The sequence below is a fragment of the Cricetulus griseus genome, assembly GCF_003668045.3.
Source record: "Cricetulus griseus strain 17A/GY chromosome 1 unlocalized genomic scaffold, alternate assembly CriGri-PICRH-1.0 chr1_1, whole genome shotgun sequence".
Classification (NCBI taxonomy): domain Eukaryota; kingdom Metazoa; phylum Chordata; class Mammalia; order Rodentia; family Cricetidae; genus Cricetulus; species Cricetulus griseus.
Window position 1 is genome coordinate 93795784 of NW_023276807.1, and position 12324 is coordinate 93808107.

The 12324-nt window shown below is 42.0% G+C and overlaps 1 protein-coding gene and 1 long non-coding RNA gene across 16 annotated transcripts in view; one reads left to right on the plus strand and one right to left on the minus strand.

Annotated features, from left to right (window-relative positions):
* Nucleotides 1–2923: 2923 nt before the first annotated feature.
* Ikzf1 (IKAROS family zinc finger 1) overlaps nt 2924–12324 on the minus strand; it is a 74109-nt gene continuing 64708 nt past the window's right edge. For 14 of the 15 annotated variants that reach the window (XM_035453357.1, XM_035453356.1, XM_035453355.1 and 11 more), the window contains one exon: nt 2924–3633. In XM_035453357.1, coding sequence (XP_035309248.1) covers nt 2924–3633 — 710 coding nt within the window. The remainder of the gene's footprint in view (nt 3634–12324) is intronic. The other variant, XM_035453358.1, reaches the window with a different exon arrangement.
* On the plus strand, nt 4195–11920 carry LOC118239725. Its single transcript, XR_004772574.1, has 2 exons — nt 4195–4265; nt 10174–11920. It is a non-coding gene; the product is annotated as an uncharacterized LOC118239725 (long non-coding RNA).

Sequence of the window (12324 nt, forward strand, 5' to 3'; positions counted from 1 at the left end):
TATAGCACAAGCATAAAACAACCCCCACCCCCATTTCCATAATGAGTGCCTCTGCTTTTCAGTGAAGACTCTAACGTTTTATTATTGGTTGATTCTAAATTGGAAACAGAATGTGCTGGTATCTGAAGCAACTGGTGCTGGGACATGCCCTGGATGATAGCGCAATGGTAACACAGTGATTGATGCTCCTCTCATGGGGACACACACACTAAGGTATGAATCACAGAAGGGACCTGGGACAGGAAGCTGTGGTAACAGGGAGTAGAGGGAATGAGAAATGGTGATTGCTAGCTGTCACTAACAGGCCAGCCTGCTCTTTAGAGCCCTCCTGCCTCTGATAGCTACTTAAAAGACAACACGAGGGCATGGAATCTCGGCACACTTCATCACACAGCAATACTGAAGACACACGTCATACAATAGAACAAACCACAGAACAAAAAGTGAGGTCATGCAAAACCCTACTTTACCAGCTAAAGAAAAACATCAACTTTTGATACAGAATATAGCCACCTTCAAACATAATTTAATTACTTGTGGACATAATATGAAACCTTATCTTAAATACAATAGTTTCAAAAAATGCTGTTATAATATAAAACCACAACAAAAGGTGTGCAAATAGACATTTATATCAGCTAAAAAAGGCAGTGAGAGGAAGGGGCAAAGCATTCTAGAAAACAGCTCCTGAAGCCACTATTTACAATTCTGCTTCAACCTCTGCATGCCAGTGGCAGGGGTGGGGGTGGGGATTGGAGTCATCTCCCTTGGACCAGCTGACCCTGTGGCTCTCACAGATAAGGACAAGGGTGAGCTGCCAGCAAACTGGATTCTTGGAAGGCTATCACCTGGAATATATGAATTTGGGTAAGGCCAGCCTTTCTCCTTACCTGCATATTGAACAAAAGCTGTTCACAGCTCTAGTTCCTCAAATTCTCCCTTTACTCAGTGTAAACCATTATAGTTGCAATTTTATTTTCACTTTCAAAATGCCACATTGTTCTGGAAGCAAAGAAATTGACACTTTAGAGTGACACCTTGGTGAACTTCATTCCTGCAACTGAACCCAGAGGCACTTGAGGAAGTGTAGTCTCAAATGCACAAATAGAATTCATCCACTTTCCAAAGAAGCAAGTGCAGCTTGAGGCTGCTGACTGGGGAAGACTTCAAGTGCTTTTGATTTTTGGAAAGCTTTCCATACTTTCCACCAGCTTAAAATTTAGATCAGTGGTTTGTTTGCCCCAGGAACACCTGGAAGACAGTTTTGGAAATCAAGTAGGATGCTACTGGCATTGACAGTGACCAGGGATACTGCTAAGTAAGCTACAATTCATAGGACAGTCCCCAACAGTGATGACACCTGCCATGTGTTAGGAGGGCTGCGACTAAGAACCCCTGATTTAGTCTAAGAGATGCTACAGACAATTTCCCCTCCAGTTCTTCGGAATCACCTCAGAGAGTTTCTGTGAAGACGATGCTGTAAACACTGACAAGTATATGTTTTTTGTTTTTTTGAAGTGGTGGAGGGTAATGACCTTAATACTGACTCTTAATAGAGGCCCATCCTGATAAGATCTCCAGCTAACTGATTTGGCTTCAGTATGGCATTCCTGTCTTGGTCTGGCTGGACCAGATCTCACCTCTACCACTTTAACCTGCTTCTTTCCTGTGATATCTGGTGGACATTCCTCTTTGGGAACCTGTACATCTAATAAATCTACCTGATAAAGGATACATGCTCCCTGTCCTGTCTATGTGAAAACACATGCTACTTGGTGTTTATACTGAAGAGCTTCAGAACATTTAAAATTTTTGTTTAAAAACAAGGATATTCTGTGTTTTAGCCACTGAGATGCTGGGCTCATATATTTACTAAAAATGGGCATTCTGAATAATGGTTCGAGTAGGGAAAGATAATTATCAGACTAAGATAGCCAGGTCCATAGCTACAATCAAAATAGGGATTCAATTGAAATGAAGAGATGGAGTTGCACTTTGGTGGGCTAGGTCCTGATCCCAGGTACAACCAATCCAGGGAAGAATAGAAACCCAGACAACTGAGAGTGGGGCTTGGAAGAAAGCTTTGGCTTCTGAGGAATTTTAAAGTACGAGAAGTTTAAAGTAAGGTCTCAATTTCAGGATTGGGGTCTAAAATGCAGTGATGAGCTTTGGGACCATTAATGGCATGGGGTGTCAAGAGAAGAGGGCTACCCAAAAGTGCCCATAGGAGCACTGAGCTCATCTCACTGGGCAACAAGCACCAGGAAGCTGGGTGCCATCAGGCATATGAAGAGGAGTCTGCAAGGCTCTCCAATCCCCTTCCCGTCTTGCCCAGAAGAATCCTCTAGCACAACTGGTCCAGACACCATATTCCCATGCAATATATGACTTTAGTATCTTTCAAAGATCAACCTTTGGCCCTGGTCTCCACACAGGCTTCATCCTTGCTCCTTCCCAGCTGCCTTTTATCTGGTCCTGTGGCTCACCTGTGGAGTTCCCTGAGATGGCCCCACCCCAGTGGCTATTATGTTTTGGGGGATTTGGAGAATCCATGCAGCATTAAACTCTGCTTAGGGCAAGGTTCACTTTCCTCCTTCTTGGATAATTGTTTCATTTAATTCTCTGAAAATGCAGCTCTGTTTTGGGAGTGGGGGTGGGTCAGAAAGCCACTGGTCAGGGAAATCTCAGCTAGCAGTCAATAAAACCGTCTAGATGCATGGATGTTCTGAATGTTCCTGATGCAATGCAAGCCTGTCTCTAACATTAAAAACCTGTCTTCTAATGCAAATTAAATCCCAAACAACCAACTTAAAGGAACAAATACTGCCTGCAAATACACACCCAACATTGTCCGCCATGGGTCCAGCTGCCAGGAGGGAGGCAGAGGCAGCTATCTTTGTGCTTCTGTGGGGCCTGGCTGGATTTAGTTCAGGTGGTAGCGATGCTCCCCACGTGTGATATGGGATGAGAACTCGTACCTGTCCTGGCTGTGATAACCACACATGTTACACTCAAAAGGATCCCGGAAACCATGGCAGCCCATGTGGATGGTATACATGACGTGATCCAGGAAGAGCACGCGGCAGTGTTCGCACTTGTACACCTTCAGCTGCTCACCACTTGTGCTGACCACGCGGAAGGCATCCTGCGAGTTCTCTGAGGCCGCCCTCAGCACCTCATAGGCGCGCTGCTCCTCCTTGAGGGCCAGCCCGTTGCGCACATGTGGGGTGATGTGATTGGTCAGGTAGATGAGGCCACTGCGCTGCTCCTCTGCGTTGCTCTCGGTGTCTGTGGAGTCTTGGCAGCTGTTGCTTGGGGAGGCCTCCCGCTCGGATGACACAGACTTGGCCTTGGACAGTAGCAGCAAGTTGTCCACGGCACTGGCACTGTCCTGCGCTGAGTGGTTGGACCGTGGGGGGCCGTCAGTGGGAGGCTTGTGCAGCTGGTACATAGAGCTGATGACAGGTACCACCTCGGAACTGCCAGGGGGCGTCTGCACCAGCGGGCGCAGGGACTCAGCCCCCAGGTAGTTGATGGCATTGTTGATGGCCTGGTCCATCACATGGGATGTCATCATTTCATCCTTCTCATAGCTGGCACTGTCATAGGGCATGTCTGACAGGCACTTGTCTCCTGTGGGAAGTAGGTGACCATTAGTAAAATCTGTACCCAGAGGGTTGGATGGTGTCCCAGTGTCACAGTAGGTAGGTCACATTTACCCAGGCACAGGAGGGAAAAGGGGAACATCCTGCCTAGGGTCTTACTATGCTAGGTACCTAGGCACGTTAAGAAATCCTGTTTACCCATGTATAGGGAAACTAAAGATTGTTCATATAAGCTTAAACAGCTATGTTTCACAGGGTTAAACCCCATCTTTCATTAGATAAGGTAAAATTAACACTATTATATTGAATTCAAATATTTTAAAAGTTTTCTAAACGTATACTATTTAATTTATTCTAAAATTATTTTGTTAAAATACACAGCCATGAATTAATATATGTAATAAATTTAAGATACTATATTACATTTATCATTTTAATCTAGAAAAACATGTGCTCAAACCATGATTACATATTGCTTATAATAAACTAAATATTTCTTATAAATATCTCAAAAGTGGATGGACTCCAATGCATGATGAAAGTAGAATGAATACATTAACATAATTGTATGCACTCTCTTTTTATGGTTAGCAGTGGTGAGTTATCTCAGCAGAAATCAGAAGTTGGAAACAGAGAAAATCTTTTTGAGCAGGCTGGAAGGTAAGCACCATTCACTTACTCTTTACAAACATGCCTAATACTAAAGATGAATGAAATTGAGAATTCAGTGGTGACTTGTTGTAGAATAGAGTATTTAACTATGTAAAGGTGTGTTGTTCTTGTTTATGCTGTATTTGTTTATGTAAAGATGTGTTGCTATTTTACCTTCTTGCCTAAGGCACCTGATTGGTCTAATAAAAAGCTGAATGGCCAATAGTTAGGCAAGGGAGGGATAGATGGGGCTGGCAGGCAGAGATAAAAGGGGAGACAGCTGGGGCCAGTCAACCAGAAACAAAGGAAGCAAAAAAGTAGGATGGACAGTATGTAGATGAGGTAAATGAGCCTGGGGGCAGCACATAGGTTAATAGAAATAGGCTAATTTAAGTTAAAAAAAAAAAAGAGCTAGCTAGAAACAAGCTTAAACTGAGGCTGAGTATTCACAATTAATAATAAGTCTCCATGTCTTTATTTGGGAATGGTTTGGTGGCCCAAAGAAAACCCCAACTCAAATGGTACCCAACGAGGGGCACGTATTTTTCTGTAGGTACTGAGAAAGGTGGGAAAAAATCCCAAACATGGCTTCCTAGTAACACAGTGCTCATAGCATACAGAGAAGCATACAACAAACATTTGAGTGACTGGAACATTAAGTAAAAACAACAAGCTAAGTAAAAATGCCTGCCATAGTTCAATCACCAACTTCCTAGAGCTGGGGCAGTTAAATGCAGCTCCCAGTTAAACTCAGCTCTTGGCCAAGCCTGCAGGGCATAAAGCTTGAGCTCTCACAGACCCTAGTGGGGTGGAGCCAGCCACTAGTGCAAAGTCACCTCTAAACAGGTGGCAGTGTTTAAAAATGTGCATAGGTGCTTAAGAATGAAAATAAGTGGGTATAGACAGTCATAGGAAAAAAAAACAAATCATTTAAAAATAATAAAGTCTTTAAGGAGAGAGTAAAGTAATATAAATGAGAAAAGCCAGGGAGTCTGGATCCTGTATGGCATTGTGCTGATTTTGAAATTTTTTGAATGCTGATGAGCAAATTACATCTGCTGATGAGAGACATTGGATTTTAAAAGGGATTGCTAAATTAAACCAGCCTGGATACTTTATGGGTGTCTTAACCTTAAGATGGAATTCAGAAAATGTGTTGCACTGGAGGAGAGGTTATCCTTTTGTTTCCAAAGGAAACGAAAGTCTGTGGATCCTTCAAATAGAGATCAGGTTTGACCAGGGAAGACCTCCTGAAAATTTTGGCTACAGACATAGAGTAATAAACTAAGAAAAAATACAAGCCACTGATCCCTCTGCATGGGAACAGTTCTGAGACTGGACAACAAATTTACAACTAGTTTTCCAAGAACTTGACCACTGTCTCAATTTTCTCAGGGTCCCCTGGAGATGCTGTTGCCTCCATACAATAGGAATCAGTCTAGAGAACACAACATCCACATTCTCAAGAGGCAGGGTTGGGTGGTTTTTGGTCATTTGGTGGCTTTTGGATGTTTGTCATTGTTTAGGGGGGATATAGGAATACAGGATAAAAAGACAACTTATAACCTCAATATTTTACAGTGGTATGGATTTTGGTATATTGATACAAATTTAAAGTTATTTTTGTTATTCTGTATGTATGTTTCTACTCTTGTTTGGGGTGTTGTGCTTTTAAAAATGTAATGTATAATTAAGAAATGCAGGTTAGTAGTTAGTCATCTATAATAATCAAACTTGTAGTCATATTAGATATGCTTTCAGTGTTAAACAGATATATTTTAGATAGGTGATCTTCAAATGCTTCAGAGACATACAGAATCTGGCATTTAAGATGTTTAATAGCACAGGGCTTTTCATGAAAGTGAGACATGTCTGCTTCTGGTAGCATCAATCTACATAAAAGGATGATGGACTTCCAAGAACCTCAATATGGAGTTTGCTTTCATTGTGGCAAAGCTAGCCATTTGGGCAAGAAACTGTCCTTACCTCGACAGTTTCTTTGTCCAAACTAGACATGCAGGACACAAAGGAAACTTGACTTCAGAACTTTGCCAGAACAAGGCAGGACAGTCCTTCAAAACTCTTATTTCATAAAAAGTCTGCCAGATATTCTAGGCCTGTAGACTAAAGACGGATGCCCCAATGTTGCAGAGAAACCTTGGGTGACTGTCCAGGCAGCCAAATGTCTCTGTTGTTTTTATATTTTTGGAAGTTTCTTGCTCTGTACTTCCTGTTTACTCCAGGTAATACCATATCCTTCTGGGGTCTTTGATGGAGTTGAAGACTAGGTAGTTATAGTTACAGTTTTCCTTAGTTATGATAGAAGGTAAATTAGGTACAGAGCTTTGGACTCATCAAGATAGGATAGATAATAGAATGATTTCTCTGAATTTGCCAAGTGCAAAGGGACTGGATATTGTAATTTTAATTCTTACTTAATAACTGTTCCTATTGTATATACAGTTTTACTATGTTAAAGTTAAAATCTTTCTTTTTATTTAGACAAAAGGAGGACATGTTGTAGAATATTTGTTTAACTAGGCAAAGATGTATTACATTTGTTTATGCTGCATTTGTTTAGTTATGTAAAGATGTGTTGCATTTGTGTTAATTAAATAAAATTAACCCAGGCTCAGCGGGCTGGGGTTAGCAACTAGTTAGCAGGAAATAGCAGGGAGGAGCAAGCATAGCATCAGTTTTTTTCTTGGGGCGGTGTGGAAGGAGAGAGGCTTCAAGGGTCACCAGCAAAGAAAGAGAGTTAGCCAGTTGCTACTTAACTCTCTGAGCTTGCAGGTTTTCACCCTATCCTTTGAATCTCAAATTTTATTAGAATGATAGAGATTTAGTTAAAGCTACCTTTAGTGGCCTGAGCAGTTGGGCTGCTAGTAGTTTAAAACATGGCAACTGCGACAAGGGTAAAACAGCAGTGAGTGGACCTGGGACTCAAGACACTTTTATGCTCTCCTGGTGGTGACACATGCCTTTAATCCCAGTACTCTGGAGGCAGAGGCAGGCAGATCTCTTTGAGTTTGAGGACAGCCTGGCCTACAGAGTGAGTTCCAGGACAGCCAGAGCTGTTACACAGAGAAATGTTGTCTTGAAAACACATATACACACACACCAACAAAAAAACAGGAAGAAAGAAAGAAAGAGAGAGAGAAAGAAAGGAAGAAAGAAACTTATGCTCTTATCTGAGCATAAGCTTGTAGCTCTCACATTAGCTTTTGGACTACATGAACTCTTCTATAATCTGGACCTCGGAAGTTCCCAAAGGCCCGTGTTTTCAGCTATTGTCCAACCTGTGGCTCATAAACCAGATGTATCCCAAGATAGCTATGAATGTGCCTGACTATTTGTAGATGGCAATGTCTTATCACAATGCCAAAGAAGCTTGGTGACGACCCAGGGACACATGCTGTTGGGAGGTTCTGGACTCTTTAGGGAGGAAGGGCCTAATGGGAAGACCTTAGATTTGGGGGACTATATTTAAGGGGATATTGGGACCCTCACCCCTATATATTTCCCTCTTGCTTCATAGCCATCTGGCAAACATTTCTGCTCAATGACCTACTTGTGCTGCCTTGCCACAGGCCCAGCACAACAGGGTCAGTCTTGGAGAGGAGCCCTCCAAATCTTCAAACCAAACTTCTTACAAGTTGAATATCTCAGATATTTTCCTATAGTGATGGAACATTGGGCTAACATAAACCTCCTTCCCTGGAACCTGTGGGAGATGAGTCTAGATTTGGCTTCAGGTAATTAGTTTTGGAGCAAATGTTTTGTTAATGAAATAAAATGAATCTCCATAGGGGGAAATGATGGCCACGCCCACTTGAGGGCTGGCACAGGTGACGATGACTATGCACGCTTGGGCATGGTCAGAGTGACATAGCAAGGCCTTAAATATGAGGGTCGCAAGTATGTGGCTCTCTCTGTTCCCTCTTGGGAAGTACAGTCCCGCTTGGTTGTACAGGACTGGCTCCGTTGCGTGAGTACTTTCCTAATAAACCATCTGTTCATCAAACGAGCTCTGACTCCATTGTGACCCGCATTAATTGCATTTCACAATAAATATCTTTAAAGATTTATCTTCTAGCTGTAGTGCCATAAGCCTTTAATTCCAGTACCCAGGAGGTAGAGGCAGGTGTATTTCTGTGAGTTTGAGGCCAGCCTGGTCTACAGAGTGAGTTCTAGAACAGCTAGGACTACACAGAGAAACCCTGTCTCAAAAAATATGTTTTATCTTCTAGATGTTAAGACTAAGATGACTCAGCAAATTCTCTCACTAAGGCAATTGTTTATATCCTATTAGCAGGGATAGCCATTTGTGAACCTTCTCAGTGATGGTGATTGAGAACACATCAGGTAGCCCACAGGATCACATGCACTGTTTACATCTCACCTCCCGCTCTGCCTCTTTCCTCTTCAATAAATCTGGCTCAACAGCGGGACTAAAACGAAAGCCAGTAAGAATGGTCCCTATCCTTGGATGTACACAGCTATCAGGAGACATACATATTCAGGAGTGATGGCATACTCCATCCCCATCCATGAAATCCCACTAGTACAGGAAGGCTTGCTGCCAGAATGTCATACAGGCGTCTCATCTCATAAGAGCCAGATGGTTGTGTAGGCTTCTATGTCCCACAGCTGGGGACAGCAGCAGCGAAGGTCATGGGGGGAGAGGGAGCCTGGAGCTTTGGTAGGGCAAGGTGAAGGTTCAGGGGCCAGAGCTCTAGGAACATAGGCAATGTCCAAATGGAAGCTGGGGTCATTCCCTGGAACCTTAGACTAAACTGAGTTAGTTTAATGAAAAAAGGAAACTGGTGAAGGATCTGAAGAAAGTGATCTACTCAGCCACAGTCAGAGGACAGACAGAAGATGTACAAAGGTGAGTGGTGGCTCACAGTCAGGCTGTACCTGAAGGCAGCTGATGAGGGTGGTGACAGAAGACGACCCCAGTGTCTTTCACACTGGCATTGAGGTCGTCACCTCCCCCAAACTCTTACAGTAGGACAAACTATTGCACAATTCATAAATCTACCATAGTTCATTAATAGTAGCCCAGGATTGTAGACAACTTGGTCTACTTGTGGGACTCATAGCAGTAGGAGTGAAGTCTGTCCCTGATGTCTTGGCAGGCTTTTGGGAACCTATTCCTCATACTGGGTTGTCTTACCAAGCTTTAATATGAGGCAGGGTCTTAGTCCTACCTCAACTTGATATGCCATGCTTTATTGACACTCATGGGAGGCCTGCCTTTTCTGAACAGAAACAGAGGAGGAGTGGATAGGGGGCAGGGCAGAGCAGAAGTAGGGGGAGGGAATGGGAGGAAAAAGGAGAGGGGAAACTGCAGTCAGGATGTAAAATAAATGAATAAATGTAATTAATAAAAAAGTGGTAGCCTAGGGCTCTATCCCCATGATCTTTCTTTGTATTGTGTTTCTTACTGCATGTGTACTACATGACTATTTGGCTTCATTTGCTTTCATCTGCTATGCCCGAAGCAACACATAGCCTGAATATGGCGCAGAATGATCTGCAGACTATAGAAAACAAACTTGTATATGTCCAGTTACATCTTCTCAGAGACTGGACAGAACAAAATCCCTGTGTAGTAGATGGTAGACACAATGAAGGAATTTCTCTCTCCATTCCCGGGGGATGTAATTATGCAACATCTCTAAGTTATGTAGCATTCCTAAAACCAAAAATTTTTTTTCCTGTAAATTATTTTAGAATTAAGGTGCTAACCTATCTGGTTACATGGACAGAAAGAACTCATTCTTGCTGCACTAGCATCTCACTTGCTGCCAAAGCCTAGCGATGGAGAAGGGTGTGGACCTGGCCCTAGTTCTGCGAGCCATCAAAGTGTGTGTTTTCTCACCTAAGGTGGTGCTTTCCTGTTTCTCCCCAGAGTCGTGGTTCTGTGGTTTTCTAAGCAACCATTGAAGCCTGCTGTTTCAAGAACTTAGTTTCAACAACAAGTGGGTGTTGCAAAGAAAGCAATATACATTATAGATGAGCTTGGAGTGACAAATCCACCCATAGAATTCCTTTACCCATATGTGAAAAATGAAAGCTACAGAAGTCCCCATTGCCTCAGTGAAGTCTATCATCCATCCGTCCACCCATCCATCTTCTACTTATTTCTACTTTACATTCATCTATCAATGACCAAGGAAAGAACAGAAAGTTCTTGAACAAGACGCAAGATAAGCTCTGGGCAGTGCCACTTCTAGAAACAGGAAGTATCAATAACATTTTCAGCATTCTCCCCAATCCTCACACTGACAGAGAAACAATTGAATAGACTGAATTGGTTTTTTCCCTTTTCAGATCATGGAGCTGAAAGCTCTGCTGGCAGGAAGCACAGGGCATCAGAGAGCTTACTTTGTGGGCTGACTCCCCTGCATGGAAGCAAAGGCCTTGAGCTACACTGCAGGGCAAGTGAAGCCCTGAGGTGTCCCCTGTGGAGAAGGAGGCACCGTCTGCTGGATTAGGGCTTTAACCAAATCTAAAAAATCTCAGAGGGAACATTTTAAAACAAAAGCAGCACTTTGCCTCACCTCAACTCCCCCAACACCATCCTTGGCATTCTTTCAGGATTTAAAAAAGTCATAGTTCTCATAGGAAAAAGTCTCAGATACAATGGGAAGAACATTGAAATGTCAATCAAGCCCTATTAGACCAAGTAGAATGAGCAGCATGAAAAGAAATGTCATGGTTACAGTGAAAATATTTTTTTGGCAAGAAAGGAAGTAAGACAAACCAGTAAGTCCATCCTAGGGGAAAAAGAAACTTAATTCCTGGAAGAGGGGAAATTCAGCATAATTGCTTCATGACATGGAGTAAAAAGTAATTTTTAAGTTTTAGCTGTTATAATTTTTGGAATATGCAAGCAGTCAAACTTAGAAAATATTCAAAGGCAATACAAAACAAAACCCCAAACAAACAAACAAACAAACAAAAAAACCAAACAGAAGAGAGGAAGGGTTCAGATCTCAGGAAACAAAATGAAATCCAATCCAATAAACACTTAATACATGAGTTAGAAATAGCAAACACTAGAATAAAAATGGCTAGGAACTGAATTTCTGACAGTGCAGGGATAATATAAAATAACAGTGAATAAACTTAAAAATAAGAAAATAATAACAGATATGGGAGACAACTTATCCAACTATTGAAAGCCAGCACTTTTGAGTAGAGAGCACAACAGATAGAACAAAAGTTATTTATGCAAAGGAATGTTTCCAAAAGAAATAGAGAGGAACCTCCCAGTTTAGAAGGCATGGGTTCCTCCAGCCTGTAAAATAGTAGGATGCTTCTTACTGAGAGCTTTTGGGTTCAAGGAGAAAAAAAAAAAAGACACTTTGTATGGAGAAGTAAAATCATATTAAAGAAAAAATCAGGCTGGACTTAGAATCCCAGTACCATCCAACAAGCAACGCTACAGCCAATGGGGTATGATCTATCAATCTCTGAGAAGGAAGAGTGACCCAAGGCCACATCCTCCTGAGGAAACCCCTCAGGTACAAAGGTGACAGTTGGATATCTTCAAACTCAAAGCAATGTAGATGGAATGTCTACAAAAAGAATGCTCGAATGTAAGGTCTACTCAATGAAGGCATTAAGCAAAATAAACAGAAATGATACTAAGACGTCTGGGTCTGACTCTTCAACATGTTAAAATACATAGTAGTGAATATCTAAATGATGTAAGAGTAATGATTGCTGAATAGAATGTGAATATTCTAGAGATGGGCAATGCTAAAGCAAAATAAATAAAAATGGTTCATAGTTCTTAATGTCCTTTATAATAAATACTTTTATTCTGGGAGTAATTCTTTTTAAAAAGTAGAATTCCCTCTGGGAGTGAATATTTTTTTGAGGGTCAGGAACCTCTTAAAGTTTAAGACATGTTTAATATGCCATGGCCATTTGTGCCATGGTCACTTGAACGTGTTTTCTAGCAATGCACAGGAAGAGGTTAAGCACATCAAACTCATATATTCACCCCCAGGAGAAGCAGTTGGAATCTTTCTAAGGTGGTATCTTTGGAAAC